The sequence below is a fragment of the Ovis canadensis genome, chromosome 9, assembly GCF_042477335.2.
Source record: "Ovis canadensis isolate MfBH-ARS-UI-01 breed Bighorn chromosome 9, ARS-UI_OviCan_v2, whole genome shotgun sequence".
Taxonomy (NCBI): domain Eukaryota; kingdom Metazoa; phylum Chordata; class Mammalia; order Artiodactyla; family Bovidae; genus Ovis; species Ovis canadensis.
Genome location: NC_091253.1, coordinates 100,010,033 through 100,029,284, shown reverse-complemented (window position 1 = coordinate 100,029,284; position 19,252 = coordinate 100,010,033). Strand labels below are relative to the sequence as shown.

General features: G+C 43.2%; 1 protein-coding gene across 3 annotated transcripts; it reads left to right on the top strand.

Annotated features, from left to right (window-relative positions):
- Nucleotides 1-7,083: 7,083 nt before the first annotated feature.
- CA3 (carbonic anhydrase 3) lies at nucleotides 7,084-18,761 on the top strand. 3 transcript variants are annotated; one of them, XM_069600689.1, is made up of 8 exons: nucleotides 7,104-7,287; nucleotides 7,398-7,937; nucleotides 8,610-8,807; nucleotides 11,089-11,207; nucleotides 12,925-13,017; nucleotides 14,085-14,147; nucleotides 16,112-16,267; nucleotides 17,778-18,761. In XM_069600689.1, exons 2-8 carry the CDS (start codon nucleotides 7,904-7,906, stop codon nucleotides 17,895-17,897), a joined length of 783 nt encoding a protein of 260 aa, XP_069456790.1. In that variant the 5' UTR covers nucleotides 7,104-7,287; nucleotides 7,398-7,903; the 3' UTR covers nucleotides 17,898-18,761. The 3 variants fall into 3 exon arrangements, with proteins under 3 accessions (XP_069456789.1, XP_069456790.1, XP_069456788.1); XM_069600688.1 differs by having other exon boundaries at nucleotides 7,084-7,937; XM_069600687.1 differs by having other exon boundaries at nucleotides 7,125-7,937; nucleotides 16,112-16,282.
- The last annotated feature ends 491 nt before the right edge of the window (nucleotides 18,762-19,252 follow it).

The window sequence follows — 19,252 nt, the reverse complement described above, 5'->3', positions numbered from 1 at the left end:
GTAAAACAAAATAACAATACTGTAAAGCTGTATCTGAATGGGAATTAGATTTTCTGCTGTTATTTTTTTTGTTTGTTTTAATGATAATAAGTATTATATAGGTTTTAATGCACACATTAGAGCCTTATAACCTGTGAGAAGCATTCATTTCTCCAAATATTAAGGCCTATTAACTTAGAGAATTCAAATGTTATATGTGATAATCAATGACCATAGATGTGCAGAGATGAAGGGACATTCCCTGTCTCTAGCCTACCCTTTTCACTTAGACATAAGAAAACATTTCTTGGAATGTTAGGCGACTTTGCAAGGTTACACACATAGTTAAGGATAGACTTGAGACCAGAATCCGGGTTTCCCATGAAGTTTAATGCTCTTATTAGCTCCGAAAGTGGCTCACTTATACTCCAAGTTAATGCTGTCAAGCGAGTTTTCTATCACGTAGAGAAATGTGAGATTCATGGCTACGAATGTATTAGAAATTACGTTCACTACATGACAAAGTGGTCTTTCTCACTTAGCATCGAAATCAGAAGTGTCCGAATAACTTTCTCTAAAGACAGCAGATAAAATCAATATCTTAGTGTACGAGACACTATTGAATGAATTTTTAAAATATTGTGTCTGATGGCTTAATTGACAGCATTTTTTCTTATCGGGTCATAAATTAACAATATATCTTAGAATCAATAGCATCTACAAAGGGGGAAATGAAGACATTAATTTATTTTTATAGATGGAATTTTTACTTTTAAAATATTGAAAATTGGAAATAGGAAGAGGTTAACAAAGGGTTATAAACTTTAGCTATAATATGAATAAAAACAAGGATTTAATGTATAATGTGGTGACTAGGGTTAACAGCAGTTGTATAACTGAAATTTGCTAAGAGAGAAGAACTAAATGTTCTAGCATATAGAAAAAGATAAAAAGGCGAGGCAATGGATGTGCCAACGAACCAAATGGGAGAAATCTTTCACAGTCTATCAGCTCAGTTCCGTCGCTCAGTCATGTCCAACTCTTTGTGACCCCATGGACTGAAGCATGCCAGGCCTCCCTGTCCATCATCCAACTCCTGGAATTTACCCAAACCCATGTCCACTGAGTCGGTGATAACATCCAACCATCTCATCCTCTGTCGTCCCCTTCTCCTCCTGCCCTCAATCTTTCCCGGTATTAGGGTCTTTTCAAATGAGTCAGCTCTTCACATCAGGTGGCCAAAGTATTGCAGTTTCAGCTTCAGCATCAGTCCTTCCAATGAATGCTCAGGACTGATTTCCTTTAGGATGGACTGGGTGGATCTCCTTGCAGTCCAGTGGATTCTCGAGAGTTTCTCCAACACCACAGCTCAAAAGCATCAATTCTTTGGCACTCAGCTTTCTTTATTGTCCAACTCTCACATCCATACATGACCACTCGAAAAATCATAGCCTTGACTAGATGGGCCTCTGTTGGCAAAGTAATGTCTCTGCTTTTGAATATGCTGTCTATGTTGGTCATAACTTTTCTCCCAAGGAGCAAGTGTTTTTTAATTTCATGGTTTCAGTCACCATCTGCAATGATTTTGGAGCCCAACAAAATTAAGTCTGTCACTGTTTCCATTGTTTCCCTATCTATTTGCCATGAAGTGATGGGACTGGATGCCATGATCTTAGTTTTCTGAATGTTGAATTTTAAGCCAACTTTTTCACTCTCCTCTTTCACTTTCATCAAGAGGCTTTTTAGTTTCTCTTCACTTTCTGCCATAAGGGTGGTGTCATCTGAATATATGGATGAGGATATTGATATTTCTCCCGGCAATCTTGATTCCAGCTTGTGCGTCTTCTAGCCCAGCATTTCTCATGATGTACTCTGCATATAAGTTAAATAGCAGGGTAACAATATACAGCCTTGACATACTCCTTTTCCTATTTGGAACCAGTCTGTTGTTCCATGTCCAGTTCTAACTGTTGCTTCCTGACCTGCATACAGATTTCTCAAGAGCCAGGTCAGGTGGTCTGGTATTCCCATCTCTTGAAGAATTTTCCACAGCTTGTTGTGATCCACACAATCAAAGGCTTTGGTGTAATCAATAAAGCATAGGCGTTTTTCTAGAACTCTCTGGCTTTTTTTGATGATCCAATGGATGTTGGCAACTTGATCTCTGGTGTTTCTGCCTTTTCTAAATTCAGTTTTAACTCTGGAATTTCACAGTTCATGCTTTGTTGAAGACTGACTTGAAGAATTTCGAGCATTACTTTGCTAGCGTGTGAGATGAGTGCAATTATGCAGTAGTTTGAGCATTCTTTGTCTATGCCCCGACCAGTAATGTTGAAGAAACTGAATTTGAATGGTTCTATGAAGACCTACGAGGTCTTCTAGAACTAACACCCCAAAAACATGTCCTTTTCATTATAGGGGAGTGGAATGCAAAAGTAGGAAGTCAAGAAACACCGGGAGTAACAGGCAAGTTTGGCCTTGGAGTACAGAATGAAGCAGGGCAAAGGCTAATAGAATCTTGCCAAGAGAACACACTGGTCATAACAAACACCCTCTTCCAACAATACAAGAGAAGACTCTATACATGGACATCACCAGATGGTCAACACCAAAATCAGACTGATTATATTCTTTGCAGCCAAAGATGGAGAAGCTGTATACAGTCAACAAAAACAAGACCAGGAGCTGACTGTGGCTCAGATCATGAACTCCTTATTGCCAAATCCAGACTTAAATTGAAGAAAGTAGGTAAAACCACTAGACCATTCAGGTATGACCTAAATCCAATCCCTTACAATTATACAGTGGAAGTGAGAAATAGATTCAGGGGATTAGATCTGATAGACAGAGTGCCTGAAGAACTGTGGATGGAGGTTCGTGACATTGTACAGGAGACAGGGAGCAAGACCATCCCCAAGAAAAAGAAATGAGAAAAGGCAAAATGGCTGTCTGGGGAGGCCTTACAAATAGCTGAGAAAAGAAGAGAAGTGAAAGGCAAACGAGAAAAGGAAAGATATACCCATTTGAATGCAGAGTTCCAAAGAATAGCAAGGAGAGATAAGAAAGCCTTCCTCAGTGATCAGTGCAAAGAAATAGAGGAAAATAATAGAATGGGCAAGTCTAGAGATCTCTTCACAATGTATACATGTACTAAATCATTGCAATATAGTTTAAATAACTTATAATTTTGTCACTTAAACCTCATTAAAGTGCAAAAGTACAAGAAATTCTGCAATTATATCAACATAAAATATTTTAAGAATACATTATTTAAATTTTATTGTTTATTTGGAATACATATGAAAAGACTGCTGTGTGGTATATATGATGCTATTTCAGAGATATCTATTAGCCATGATTATTCAATTTAGGGAAAATAATACTCAATATTAAAAGGCTACAATATTCAAACAATTAATGCAGATATTTTTCTGCTCTGTTATTCAGAAATTTGATGAAAAGCAATCTCTAATGCCTCTTAATGCCTTTAAAAGCCATGATTTGGGGCATACATAAAGGCAGTTTAGTGCTTTACAATTAATAAAAAGAAAATGACACTGTATTGTTGGAGAAGACTCTTGAGAGCCCCTTGGACAGTGAGGAGATCCAACCAGTCCATCCTAAAGGAAATCAACCCTGAATACTCTTTGGAAGGACTGATGCTGAAGCTGAAACTCCAATACTTTGGCCACGTGATGCAAAGAACTGACTCATTGGAAAAGACACTGATGCTGGGAAGGATTGAGGACAGGAGGAGAAGAGGGCAACAGAGGATGAGATGGTTGGGTGGCATCACCGATTCAATGCACATGAACCTGGGCAAACTCTGGGAGATTATGAGGGATATGGAAGCCTGGTGTGCCGCAGTCCATGGGGTCATGAAGAGTCAGGCAGGATTCGGCGACTGAACGACAGCAACAAAGGCAGGTGTGTACTTTACAGTAAAAAACAGATGGCCCTGAATTTCTTTCCTGCGTGTAAACTCCACGGCTCTTGAAGTTATTCAGTTAACTGTTAAAGTGAATTTAGTTACAAACATGAAATGTTAGTTTTCAAGTGTTTGCACATGTATTACTTTTTTTGGTGCTAATAATCAAGTGTTGCATGCCAGCCAGTTATTACTATTCTGAGAAGCTCTCTGACCGGCCTAGGCTAGCAATGCTTTACGGGAAGAGCCAGAAGTGGACCTGGGGTTTTGCTAGGTTTCAGAGAAGTGAGGCTGATGACTGATTTTTCTCAGGGAAGCAAACAAGTATGTATGTTGTTTTGAAAACAACCCCGACCCAATAAAAATAATACAAAAAACATGTCCATGCAATTCTACCAGTGGCTTGGCCTTGAGTTAAAATGGCAGCAGAGAGGAAAAGAAGGTACGTTGACCTTAAAGATGAACCAACGTCTTTTCAATGTAAAATCTTACATCAACACTCACTATGCAGTCTGCGGAGCTGTTGCAATAAACAGCTTAGCTTTACCAGGTACAGACGATAGAAAGGATAGTGGAGTCAAAGATAATAGTGTGTGAAAAGGCACAAAGGTGGGAAAAACAACTGTGTTATGGGAAGAGTGAAAGACACTCTGTAACTGAAGCAGAGGGTGGGTGAATTTGGAAGGTAAGCTGGGGATAAAATGGAAAAACAGTTTGTATAGACATCTGAAGACCCTGAATGTCATTTAGAGGAGACTGCATTTCATTTCTAAAAACTCATTGAACAAATAACATATCAAAGAACTGTTTAAAACTTGTAGGAATAGGAGTCTCCGTAGCTCTTATCACAGTACTTAGAGTTTCAGTTACTTTTGTTAGATTAGTACATTTTGCTCATGATTGGTCACATATATTTAAAAAGGTTTGCTGTGATTCCCACTGCAAGAAGGGTCCGTTAGATCAGGCAGCTCAAAATAGGCCAAGGAGAAGGTGAATGCAGTGGGTATTAATTTTATCTTATATCAGCTGAAGGCATCCTTTGCGATGTCTGTGGGTTAGCTTCTGTGCTCCATGACACGCACAAAGGCAGGATGGAGCTTCCCTGGTGGCTCAGATGGTAAAGAATCTGCCTGCAATGCAGGAGACCCAGGTTCAGTCCCTGGGTCGGGAAGATCCCCTGGAGAAGAGAATGGCAACTCACTCCAGTATTCTTGCCTGGAGAATCCCATGGACAGAGAAGACTACTCCATGAGGTCACAAGGAGTCAGACATGACTGAGCGACTCACAGTTTTAGTTAGACATGAATAAACAGGCAATTTATCTTTTTTTTTTTTTTTGATTTCTAATGCACTAGAAACACCACATGGCTATCAGCTTGCAGAAGATTTATATTACCTAGCATCCTGCAAAATAAAATGCTAAATCAAGACTAAAAATAGGCTCAAAATTGATCACCTTAGAGCTCTCAAGTTTATAATTTTAGTATATCACCTAGTTGAAACTTCTGCATCCAGAAACTCCCAACCCCCAGTGATTTTGCTGACCCAAATTACTTGGTTACTCTCTCCCCGCCTCTTTGGTTCTCTGCATGAACACACTCATCTTACAGACTGCCCAGCACCCCAGCTTTTCAGTACTAGTGCTGGGAAGAATCCTGTGCTCATGCTCAGGGATAATTTGTGGCTCTTTTTCTGGCATTCTTTTCCCTTGGTGTAGAACCTAACAATCTTCTTTTTTTAAAGCCAGCTCCAGAAATCTCAGCGTCTTGGACACAATTTAGAATTTTCTCTTTGCTTTATGGATACAGAAGTTTGAAAATTTGTGGACAAATATGCCCAAGCAAATGAATCAAAATGCAGATGGTTAATTTGGGGCTTTTGAAAAACATATTATGGTCTAAAAACTGTCTTGAAATTTCAGTTTTGCTTAACTCTCATAAGAAAGTGGAATGAAAAACCAGTCAACAGTTTTCAAAACCATAAACCCCAAACAATTAAATATTTCACTTTGCAAATTCCAACCAGTGTTGATGTGAAAATTTGTGCTACTGTGCAAGTGTTTGCTATTGATGTGCTGTGTACAGTCTTTTAAAATGTTTAATTAATGAAAACCCATTTAAACACTTTTTATGCAGAAATGGTAACAGTGTGATGAATTCCAGTACCAACAAAGCAATACTGTTGGCCTTGCTTGATATAAGTTTATTGAAAACTTTGTTGAAAACTTTATCTGTATCATTGCTGTATCAAATGACTTGAAACTTAGTTACCAATCCTCTAACCATATATAGCAGAAAAAGAGGAATGGAAACAATTTAATGAATTGGAACAGGATCATAGTTTACTAATACAGATAATTATGTAGAATATAACCTCCATTAACTACAAACTACAGCAGCACACAACTAATCACATTAAAGCAGAAAACTGGCCCAGATATGCCAACTCAGTAGCCTTTCTAATCCAACACTGACATAATTGAGCTCAGAGGCTAAGAGCACTTGCATTGCTGTTTGCCTGGATTTTCCAAACCATGTCAGTTCTTGATTCAGCGCCGCTATTGTGTGGATCAAATAATCCCTGGGCACAAAAATACGCTGGGGGAGTGACTCCCCTGGCGTCCAGGTTATGAGTGCAGTCAGTCATTCCACATGCCTTAGGCATGAGCTATCTTTACCATGATAAGATATTTCCTTTTCAAGTTTTGTAATCCCCAAACACAAAATCCTAACATCAATAAAAGTCAAAGAAATTTAAAAAGTGTTATGTTACAACCCTGTTCAAGACAGCACTGAAAATAGGTTTATCTCTTCTTGCTGCCTGTTCTTTTTTAAATAAAATTAATACTGACCTGGAACCAAAACATATTGTTCTTTTACAATGTATTCTCAAAATTGTAAATATCTACTACTCTGGTTCTTTGATGTGAACTACAACCAGATATTTACAAATACGTCTTTGACATGTGCACACTGCGTATACCAGTTCTATTCTCTTTTTGCATGGGTCATCAAGCTATAAAACAAGTTGGGAGGAGGAGAAAAAAAATACAAAGCAATTTTGGAAAAATTTCCCTCTCTTTTCTTCGAATCTTTCACTATGCCTTGGAAAATAAGGTCATACATTTTAAACAATATCACTCCCTTTATGTTCCTGACTCTCCAACACTCCAGAATGTTCTGGACTTCTCGTGAGCAGAGGTACAGCTCACCGAGTCGGTGGATCAGAACGAGGCTCCTGCTCCTCAGTAACCTGGGTCCAGTCCTCACCTAGATTCGCGAGAGCCAGCCCCCGGCGTCCTGCAGACCGAGGGGACCCGCGAGGTCAAGAAACGTCTGGTTCCAGGGACCTGGCACCATCTCTCTCTTAAGGATAACGGAGTTGAGAGAACCTGCCCTCCTGCCTGCTTTTTCCCATCCTTTGTGCCTAGGATTTTGCAAGTTGCCTGCGAAGGAGTCAAACATGGGTCAGGCAAACGTGTTCTTTCCAGCCACAGTAACCGGATCGCTGGAGTGAAATCAACCCGCAGAAGCATCCAGAGACCGCAGCCAGCCAGACAGGCAGCGCTGAAAGCAACTTCCAAGCAAGGCTGCAAGCGCCAGCCCTCGGGGCGCAGCTTTCAGTTTGGAGGCGAAGCGCAAAGGCCGCCCCTCACCCCACAAAAAAAGGTGGGGGGCCTTGGAGGAGGGGGGCCGAGAGCGCCGGCCTCTGCACTTCGGCTCCAGGTTAGGGGGGCCTGGCGCTTTGGGAGCCTCGAGGGAGCCCCCCTTCCAGGGCCAGGGGGCGGGGACCCGTCTCCCCCCATCCCGACAGCTGTCCAGCCCGTGGAATTCATTGGCTTCCCCCAGCCCGCCTCCCGAGCACCACCCCGGTCTCTTTAGCCCCCCGCCCACCCTCGCTGACCTAATAAGGCCATGAGGGAGCGAGGGGGCCCGGCATAAAAGGGGCGCCGGCGGGCCGCGCACGGCGGGAGCGGAGGCAGCGCCCGGCACCGCCATGGCCAAGGAGTGGGGCTACGCCGACCACAACGGTGAGTGTCCGGCTGCCCGCCGGGGCGCGGGGGTCGGGGGCGCTCCCCTCGCGCCCGGCCCTTCCCTCGGACCCCGCACGGCAGGCCGGCTCACCTTGATCGCGTTCATCTGGAGCGGCTGGTATGCCCACCGCAGGAACCGGTAACGTGCCCAGATCTCAGTGCCTCTGACGGAGAAGCCCACCCACCCAGGGCCGCTTCTGGGGGTCCCCCTCTCTCGGAGACTGGCTGGGCAAGCTCTTCACCTCTCTGAGCCTGGTGTTGGTACGAGCTGCTCTGCCTGCAGTTTCTGCCTCCACAAGGGGAAAGGGATACGGAGATGCTCTGAAACCCACTTGGGGCAGTGCTGTTTGATTCCAGCTCTATGATAGGAGAGGGCATTGGTGAAACATGCGATGAAGTTCACTTCAAAAATAAGTATTTTAGGCTGTATTTGAGCCAATACAGAAACGCTTTGGGGAAATACACAGAGTTAAACATAGCCTTACAGGTATGCTATTAACAACACTATGAACAGGTCTTTGCCCCCAAGCCTTGTATTGCCCAATCTGATATCCAAGACCTTTTCATAATCACTGCCCAGCCTCCGTGTATTTTGCTGATTTAGTCACTTAGAGAGAGGACTTTGATTGCGCCACCAGATAAATGAATCCCCTCAATTTGATTTCCTAGGTCCTGACCATTGGCATGAACTTTACCCGATTGCCAAGGGAGAGAACCAGTCGCCCATTGAACTGAACACTAAAGAGATCAGCCACGACCCTTCCCTGAAGCCATGGACAGCATCCTATGACCCAGGCTCTGCCAAAACCATCCTGAATAATGGGAAGACCTGCAGAGTTGTGTTTGACGATACTTATGACAGGTCAAGTAAGTATGACACCTAGGTAGAGAGGACATTTTCCATGGCTGTATTGGCAAAATGTGATTTATGTCACAGCAACAGAATCGGTGGGACAAGGGGGCACTTCTTATCTGAAAATGGAGATGACACTTGACTTTGTGCTCGTCTGAAGGATTATATTTATTCAGTGAAGAAGAATGTCTCACTCTTTAACCCCGGTCACGCTGGCTGCTCCAAAATGGCCCAATGCCCAAGCTAAAAGTTGGCAGTGTACCCCTGAAATGAAGCTTAGTAGAGAGGTGCTGGTAATGAGTCCAAAGCAGTGTTCTTTGGGCTCTGATGTCTATACTTGAGGGGGGTTTTGCATCCTAACGAAGATGCAAGGCTGGAGAGCAAGGCCCGCATTCTCAGATGTGGCATAGATTCCATCCTGCAGAGCAAGAAATGGCCAAGAACCAAGTAGGTATTCTCTTCTGCTGGTGTGGGGGTGGGGCCAGTCCGAGGGAGAGAGCAGACCCATGGCAGAAGCAAGAAGACGGGCCTTCAGTGGGGCTCACCTGATTAATCATTTTGGTATTTTGGTGAGGGGTTTTGAAGACTGACAGTTTCTCCTTGAGTTCTGATTTGTTTCTGTCCACGGGGTCACAAAGAGTTGGATGCCACTGAGTGAACTGAACTGAACAGAACTGAACTGAAAATGGAAAGTCACATGCTTTAAAAAAAAGTCTATTTCATTTATAACCATTAAGCAAATCAGTGAAATAAAAGAAGGCTAATTAGAAATACTTTATTTTACTGTGAATGAGGTAAGAATCTACCTTTAGCATTTTGGTCCTTGAAATACAATGTATATTTTCCTATAACCACATTTGTAAAAAAGTTAAAATTATCCTTACTGATGTACATGAATGAATATTTTCAGTGATCCTGTAATTAAAGAGTAATAGCTATAATTTCTACCTACTAGCAGGTTCCAGGTAAGGAATATCATAGACATGTATATTCTTTACATAATTATCTCATTGGTATCTGTTATTTTTTTCTCCATTTAAATCAAGTTCCATTCTGAAGGATGAGTAATAAAATTAAACGGGAATCTCTTAGGTTGAATCACATGAAGAAGCCGTTTTGTAAGCAAATATGATTGAATATTGACACTTTCATATGATTCATCCTAATAAATTAGACTCATATCACTGAATTATAACGGTTCTTAGTGGATGGTAAAAGTGCAAAGAGCAATTAATCAAACAGAAAAAATGGACAGAAAAAAAACGCAATTAAAACACTCATTTCTATGTGAACAAGCTCACCTAGTCTCGTTCTCTCAGTTTAGACCTGTCTCATGACGTTCAGTCTGCCATTTCAGCACCAATAGTTGCTCTGTCTTCTCTAGAATGGCTATCGTCTGAATTCTATTTTGATCTAGCTTACATTGGTAAATTTTGACTTTAGGGCTTCTGTATAGTTTCCAGTATCCTTTAGAAAATATTTGAACTTCTAAATCACTCTCCAGGCTAAATGAAGTGAAACCGAGTTCAGTGCCCAGTTGAGATATTTGGACAGCAAACTCATATTCATACTATGGAGAATCTTCTCATTTAAGGGTCAACATTGATTGATTCCCTGGGAAACCTCAGAATTTTCCATTCCATCTCATTTGAATAAACACAGTCTGAATTAGCTGTGGATGTGAGCTCTTGTCTGTAGTCTTGAAGAAAAGTGTAGTTGGAGGCAAGACACGGAGAAGGAATTCACATTTGCTCAGTGACGACTGTGCCAGGCACTGTGATGAGCAGTTTAAAGTCCTTAATCTCATTTAATCCTCACAGCAGCTCTGAAAGGTTAGTATTATTATCACCTTTGGCGAGATGCAGAAACAGGTTCAGAGAAGTTTAGCAACTTGCCTGAGATCACACAACTCGCAAGGGATGGGGTTGGGATTGGACCCTGAGTCTGCCCAGCTCTTAACTGTCCTGTTTTCCCCAGTGCAGCCCACAACAGATTTTGATTTTGATTTTAGGGTTTAGTTGTTTTCATTGCCCATCTGCTGGCTTAATTTTATTTTCATGCATGTGAAATTGACATGTAAAAAATCACAAAACAAGCAAACACAATCAGAAAGAGAAAAGAAAGCATTTATTCTGACCCACCCCAAGGCTTCACTTTGTGAGAAAGAGACCAGTGTACTTGGGAATGCCACCACCAGCCCAGCCCATCAAGCTTTGGCTCTAAGGTAGCTGTTTAAAGCAGGGCTCTGTCCAAGAAGTGCGAGCTCACTGCTGACCTAGCTTCTCTGACACGCAGTGCTGAGAGGTGGTCCCCTTGCTGCGCCCTACCGGCTCCGCCAGTTCCACCTCCACTGGGGCTCTTCGGACGATCACGGCTCGGAGCACAGCGTGGATGGAGTCAAGTACGCAGCAGAGGTAAGGGGACCTGACCAGACCCACTCTGCCTCTCACCCAGCGAGAGCTGAGCTGAAAGGTCGCGACGGAAGAGCATCCACGGCATGCCTTCAAGCCTGTAGTTATGAAAAGAGCTGCAGGAGTTTTAGCATAAACCGAAGCTGCCAGACATTCTGGGTTAGACAGTTGAGAGAGTGGAGGTGAGTTAGTGTCCTGCCTGAAGACGTGCAAGGTTATATTTAGAAACTGGATGGCTGCTTAATAATAATAATTTTATAAAACCAGGGCTCTGAATGGAACTGAAAAGAGAAGGGGAGCCAATGCTTATTCAGTGCCTGCGGGTATTAACCCATGTAATCCTCTTGGCATGCTATGGGGTGGGCTACAGGTGAGGAAACTGAGGTGCCAGAAGGTCACGTAAAGAAGTCACACAGCATCGGTGCTGGACTGGTGCTCTGCTTCGTGCTGACTGGCTTCATCATCCTGCCCAGCGCCCTACGCCGCCTCTTTTATGAGAGTGTGGTGCTTTAAAAATAGCACTTAGCAATGCTGGCTGATGCCCAGGCTCTAGTCTCTTAAGGAAGGGGGTGCGTCAGTATAGGTATACGTGTGATTTTATATGTACACGTGGACTTATGCACGCAGAGAGATAGCTAGCTATAGATACACACAATTTAAAATGAGCAGATACTATATACTCTGTTCCTGAGAACCCATTAAAGGGAGCGCATGATTGCAGCTCAGATCAAGGCATCATATTACAAGGAGACAAGCCTCCTGCATGCTCTCTGTATAAAGCCAAGCCTATAAGGGGCGACGCGCACCCTGGAGGTGAGGATAATTCCATTTGCACTGCCAGCCTCTTCCAGAGGCGGGCTCTGGTCAACACAGGAGGCAGGGACCTTGAGCCATCTGTGGACACGCTCTTGGGCAGAATCATAAGGCAGCTTAACTCAACTTAACAAAACAGCTCAACTGAACTGTGAGAGACTCAGAGGACTTCCCCGTGACCATTCTGTTTCTCTGCAGGCCATCTAGACAGCCAGTGACAGGATAAATTAATTGAGAATGCCTTTCAGATGTCTTTCCCCACAAAAGGGGGAAAATTTAGTATATTCCTTCTCAATAGGGCCAAGCCTTGCAGTTTGGTCTTGACATGCGGGATTATCACAGTTTTGTTCTTGAAGACAGTACTTTTAAGCTGCCATGAACAATGGTATTCTCTTGCTATTCTGTGTAATTCAATGTGGAAATTTTGACTAATTTAACTAGTGCATATGTAAGCATCTTAACCTTATTAAGATAAGGTTACCAACTGGTTCTAGAGCGCTTGTTACTGAGAGAGGCATGAAAAACATCCAAGAATTTGTCCCCTTATTTTTCCTCTCCTACTTTCCAGTTAATTGTGACTTTAAAGTGTTAGCAGATTCCTGTTTATAGCTCTGTGTTTCATTGTTTGATTTGGTCAGAGAAAGGACTAATATTATACAAAGCTAACATAATATTATGAATTGATTTAGCGACAGTTTGGTTTTCACCAGTTCTACCTGTCATAACTTTTTATTTGAGCCGTCAAAAGTCTTGCCAAAATATCTCATGTTAACTTTTAGAATTCTGTCAACTTCTATGAGTGTTCAGCAATCTTAGACTGTAAAATCGTTGGGTTTATTGTGAATAATTTCACACTTATTTCCTTATTTTAGGTATATACCTCCTAACCTCTGTTCTGTGGTTTCAGCTTCATTTGGTTCACTGGAATTCAAAGTATAACAGTTATGCAACTGCTCTGAAGCATCCCGATGGTATAGCTGTAATTGGTGTTTTCCTGAAGGTAAGGTAAAAATTGAATGCATATTTTTTTTCAAAGTTTAGTTCCTTATCAATCCTTAGGTTTCACATCATTTTATTTATAGGGGAGAGAGGAATGAAGTTCAAGATTCATTCAACTAATCAAGATATTTCCGATAAGATCAGCTCAAAAGGTTTTGTTCTCCCTTAAAAGAGTACCTTTAGCTATACTTCGGTCCCCCTAGCCCTTCTAAATTTTCTCAAGGTGCAGGTGCAGGGTGTGTGTGTGTGTGTGTGTGTGTGTGTGTGTGTGTGTGTGTTGGGGCAGTGGGGATGGAGCCTTCGAAGGAGCTTATTTCAGCGGCAGTGAAGGCAAGGGCAGCCTTATTCATGACGCTTTCTCGCTCCTCCACGTCAGTTGCAGTGGAAACCAGAAAAGCCAGTGTTGGAAATCACGGTGATGCCAAGTCCCTGGCTGAACATCCTCTCAGCTTAGGGTGGCCACCACTCACATGATCCCAGGCTAAGATAGCACATGGAATGTGTGTGTTGTTGAGCCAGCCTTGGTTTAGAGAGGACTTAGTGTCATTAACACATGAATTTAGTGGTAACATGATCTAGGTTTTAAGCCAGAGGCGAAAATCTGGCTTCTTTCTTTTTGAATGACCTAGTTTGTTTCATGTTCTGAATTCATTGGGTCCTTTTCAGCGCTTGAGCACAACTCTACAGGAAGTGGAGTGGGTCTGAGCAGAAAGACAATAGGTTTAGTTTTAGGTACATTGAGTCCTCTTAGCTGCAATTATATTAAAAAGAAAAGCAGAATGATTTCACAGAGAAGGTCAAGGACTTAGATGTAAATCAACATGTAATTTTGTGGTTTTGTATTTCAGAGACCCAGAGTCCAAGTTTAGTTCAGAAAATACATACTCTAAAATTTCGGGGGAGGGATAAACTTATGTTTTTGCTTCATGCAATATATTCTGGCAGATTTATAAACACTGGTTGTAGAGGGATGGATTAAAATCAGCTTTTAAGACAATCCTAAATTATGGAGAAGAGAAAAATATAATCGTTAGTTTTCTTTCTCTCTCTCTCTTTTTCTTTTTACAGATAGGACGTGAGAAGGGCGAGTTCCAGCTGTTCCTTGACGCACTGGACAAAATTAAGACGAAGGTAAAAAATGTCATTTTCCCTCTTAGAACAAAAAGTCAGGTTATGCCAATTTTTTTCTCTTTACATTTTTCAAGTGTGCTTCTTTCACCTAAAATCCGTTAGTAAATTGTTCAATGACTATGCTAGGCGTACATACAAAAGCAAATGCTGTTCAAGTTCAAGTTCAGTCACTCAGTCGTGTCCGACCCTTTGTGACCCCATGAATCGAAGCACACCAGGCCTCCCTGTCCATCACCATCTCCCGGAGTTCACTCAGACTCACGTCCATCGAGTCCATGATGCCATCCAGCCATCTCATCCTCAGTCGTCCCCTTCTCCTCCTGCCCCCAATCCCTCCCACCATCAGAGTCTTTTCCAATGAGTCAACTCTTCGCATAAGGTGGCCAAAGTACTGGAGTTTCAGCCTTAGCATCATTCCTTCCAAAGAAATCCCAAGGTTGACCTCCTTCAGAATGGACTGGTTGGATCTCCTTGCAGTCCAAGGGACTCTCAAGAGTCTTCTCCAACACCACAGTTCCAAAGCATCAATTCTTCGGTGCTCAGCCTTCTTCACAGTCCAACTCTCACATCCATACATGACCACAGGAAAAACCACAGCCTTGACTAGACGGACCTTAGTCAGCAAAGTAATGTCTCTGCTTTTGAATATGCTATCTAGGTTGGTCATAATTTTCCTTCCAAGGAGTAAGCGTCTTTTAATTTCATGGCTGCACTCACCATCTGCAGTGATTTTGCAGCCACCAAAATAAAGTCTGACACTGTTTCTACTGTTTCCCCATCTATTTCCCATGAAGTGATGGGACCGGATGCCATGATCTTCATTTTCTGAATGTTGAGCTTTAAGCCAACATTTTTGCTCTCCTCTTTCACTTTCATCAAGAGGCTTTTTAGCTCCTCTTCACTTTCTGCCATAAGGGTGGTGTCATCTGCATATCTGAGGTTATTGATATTTCTCCAGGCAATCTTGATTCCAGCTTGTGTTACTTTCAGTCCAGCGTTTCTCATGATGTACTCTGCATAGAAGTCAAATAAGCAGGGTGACAATATACAGCCTTGACATACTCCTTTTCCTATTGGGAAACAGTCTGTTGTTCCATGTCCAGTTCTAACTGTTGCTTCCTGACCTGCATACAGATTTCTCAAGAGGCAGGTCAGGTGGTCTGGTATTCCCATGTCTTGAAGAATTTTCCACAGTTTATTGTGATCCACACAGTCAAAGGCTTTGGCGTAGTCAATAAAGCAGAAATATAAATGCTGTTATGTTTGTATATTTTTGTGGTTTGCTGGTTTTAGAGCAGTTTCACACATATAAGCTTATTTAATCCTCATAGTCAATCTGTCAGATAATTATGTTTTTAATGAAATGTTTGAGAGAGAAGTTGAGTGGTGTTTCCCTGCCCAACACATACACACACACACACACACACACACACACACACACACTCTTACACACTTGCAGAGGTACTAAATGTTTGGGTCCTAGTGTTTCCCTTTCTCTCCTGGATTGCACCTGTATATTTTCAATCTTAATAGTAAATTCTTCTGCTTTACAGACTCACTTTAATTCTTTGAGACTGTTCTAGTCATCACTTTCAGTTTTACCACTAGGTAAAGTATTCTGAGGATGACATTTGATAAAAGTGCAAGCCTATTTGATATCATCAGGAACCACAGCATTAGTTTATATGAAATATTTCTGTTAGTTTAGAATGAGTTTGTCTTTTTTTCTTGAGAAATGGTAGATTTATAGTTCTACAGACAGCGAATAAGGGATAAAATATTACAATGATTGTGCCAAAGTCATGTCATGCAAACCTGCCCAGCTCCTCCACCCCCCCCCCTTTTATTTCTAAAAGACATGGATTTGATCCCAAGCTTGTTTTCTCCATTGCCTTTGAAATCCACCCGCCTCAAGCTGAGATGCGGGGCGCCCTGAGCGCCTGTTCACCCCAGCTCTCTCGCAGGGCAAGGAGGCGCCCTTCAACAACTTCAACCCGTCCTGCCTGTTCCCCGCCTGCCGGGACTACTGGACCTACCACGGGTCCTTCACCACGCCGCCCTGCGAGGAGTGCATCGTGTGGCTGCTGCTGAAGGAGCCCATCACGGTCAGCTCCGACCAGGTGAGCGCCCGCCAGGTGAGCGCCCGCCGTGGGGCGCGGGGCTCCGGGTCTGCAGGGCCCCGCGGGGTGCCGGTGCCAACCGGAAAGCGTGTGTGTCTGTGTCTGTGTCTGTGTGTGTGTGTGTGTGTGTGTGTGTGTGTGAGAAAGGCGCGCAGTCCTGTCTGGCTCTTGGCGACCCCATGGACTGTAACCCGCTAGGCTCCTCTGACCATGGGATTCTCCAGGCCAGAATCCTGCAGTGGGTAGCCTTTCCCTTCTCCAGGGGATCTTCCCAACCCAGGGATCAAACCCAGGTCTCCCCCAATGCAGGCGGATTCTTTACCAGCTGAGCCACCAGGGAATCCCTAAGAGTAGACGGAGTGTGTGTGTGGAAGTCTCTGAAAATATAAAGCTGCTAAATAGGTGCTTACCCAATCTCTACCGCTGCCGCTTTCATGGTTTGGCCTGGTTAATTACGATCAGCCTGTTTACTTCCTAAAACTCAGCTTCCAGAGGGTACCAGGCTAAGTGCACAACATTTATAAATGATGGTGGGTGGTGCTGTTGAGTCAGTCGATCAGTCGTGTCCAACTCTCTGTGACCCCATGGACTGCAGCACGCCAGGCCTCCCTGTCCATCACCAACTCAAAGTTTGCTGGAACTCATGTCCATTGAGTTGGTGATGCCATCCAACCATCTCATCGTCCTTGCTAATTTGGAGAACCCTAAATACTGAGGACTGCTTAGCAGATGGGATGGTAAATACAGCCTTGGGGAAAGCATGGGAAGAGTTTGAACATCCTTGTGAGGTGTCAGCTTCCCTGGTGGCTCAGAATGTGAAGAATTTGGCTGCAATGCAGGAGACCCGAGTTCGATCCCTGGCTCAGGAGAATCCCTAGAAAAGGGAATGGCAACCCACTCCAGTATTCTTGCCTGGAAAACCCCATGGACAGAGGCACCTGATGGGCTACAGTCCATGGATTGTAAGAGTCAGACACAACTAGTTCCTCAGTTTTACAGCTAAGGAGGCCGATGCCCAGAAAGGTTAAGTAATTTGCTTATGACCACACAGCCGAGGGTAACATCTGAGACTCCACCTCCCCTCTGTCTGCTTTCAAATGCCCTTGGTCTTCTGCTCAGGCTTCCCTTCCTGTAAATTACAGTCATGCAAATTGACTCCATCAACTTATGCAGTGAAGGCCAGTTGAGCTTATTACTTGCCCTAACACTGTCTTCCACTCATATATAATTCATCAGATTAAGATAATTGTTTCAGAATTCCAGATGAAAAGGTTTTAATTACAGGGCATAGTGATCCTCTACAAAAGGAAGAAAAATGTTTTTTGTTTGTTTGTTTGTTTTTTACCAAAAAGAGGTTGTTCTTACTCGGGAACTGGCAACCAGTGACTCTAGACTGAACACTGGATATGGGTTTTGTGGTTGGCTCGTTCAGAAAGCCAGCGATCTCTGTCCCACGCTTAGCGTCCGCTGGGGCTGGACTTGGTGTGACCTCTCCCCTTCCCGCCTGCAGATAGCCAAGCTGCGCACCCTGTACTCCAGCGCGGAGAACGAGCCCCCGGTGCCCCTGGTGAGGAACTGGCGCCCCCCGCAGCCCATCAAGGGCAGGATCGTGAAGGCCTCCTTCAAGTGAGGCTGCTGGAGCTCGCCCTCTTCAGGAAAGGAAGCCGACCCTGCAGAGCTTGGTCCCTCGCCTCCTCTTGGTGCTTCTGACTCCGGTATACTCCAGGTCCATCCCCGTGTTTCCACGCAGAGCAGAGCGGATGAGAGACGCCATCACCAGGAAATCAGAGCTACTATTCCCAGGATCTGATGTGAGAGCGCTTGGCCTCTGTGATAATCACCTTGCCTATAAAAGTAGCATTTCTAGTAAGGTTTCAAAGAAGAAGAAGAAGCAGGGTGAGGAGAGTAAAGACAGGGAAAAAGTGGCTCCTGGGCACCGTTTCTGTGTCATCTTAAATTTCACAGAACTTCCGGCGACCCTTTTCCTATGTATGACGCCTTGTCCATCTTAAAGAAATAGTACTTCTATATGTGGGTGTAGAGGGGTCTGCAGATCCTGTAGCAGGAATTAAAGTGACTGTGAACATCAAGGATGGAGATGATTATGTGTTTTAACCCTTAAATAAACCAATAAGAAGTGCCTCATTTATTAACATTTAAAACCGCTGTAGAGATTGCCTGGTTTTTATTATCAGTGAAAGTAAAACACACTGACCAGGAATTCTTTTTAAAATTTGACCCATTATTTGAATGTTTTCTTCATGAAGATAGTCAACTTTATCCTGATATTTTTCTTTACCTGAAGGAGGGCCATTTATTTTTCATTTTATTACTTTTATCTTTGCATGCTTCTTAAGGTAAAAAATGTCTCTGATGTATTTCCAACGTGAGGGTGGGATTAACAAGCCCTAGAGCTCGCAGGAGTGAATGACTGCCCTTGAAGTAAAAGCAGTTGTGCTGATCATCAAGACTAATAAAGACACGGATGCAGACACTTGAGAGTCGTGTCTTTTGTGGAGGGGGAACTTTGTGAGTTTGTTTTCATAACTGAAGGGACTCATTCTGAGTTTGACTGGAAGTTGCATTCCTTGAAGAGTGGCTGAAGCACTTCCTGGGGGCCTTCCAAGGAAACTGCAGACCAGAAGGGGCTCGTGTAGCCACAAATTTGACAGTGTGGACTGGTTAGGTTAGGGGGTCCTTATCAGCACCAGTTGCTAACTTAGGGGCATGGAATCGTCAGACTGTAGCCTTTATGTCATTATTTTTTTTAATGAGCATTGAGATGACGTCTGTCTGACACTGCAAACATCCATACATTTGAGACCTTCAAAAGTGAAATATCGTTAGACATAAAGTCCAATTTTGCCGTTAGTAGCCTTGATGAACTCTCATCACGTCACTGGCTAATCTGTTAACTTACTTTTGAAAAGGGCAGCAGTAATTGAATTACCCTAAGGAATGAGAATGCTGTTGGGTCAGGAGAGT

Bases quoted from the DNA above. Each gene is read 5' to 3' on its own strand.
- CA3 (XM_069600687.1), top strand. From the start codon at position 7,904: ATGGCCAAGGAGTGGGGCTACGCCGACCACAACG. The intron at 8,808-11,088 runs GTAAGTATGACA...TCTGACACGCAG, and splicing joins CGATACTTATGACAGGTCAA to TGCTGAGAGGTGGTCCCCTT. The intron at 13,018-14,084 runs GTAAGGTAAAAA...TTCTTTTTACAG, and splicing joins TAATTGGTGTTTTCCTGAAG to ATAGGACGTGAGAAGGGCGA.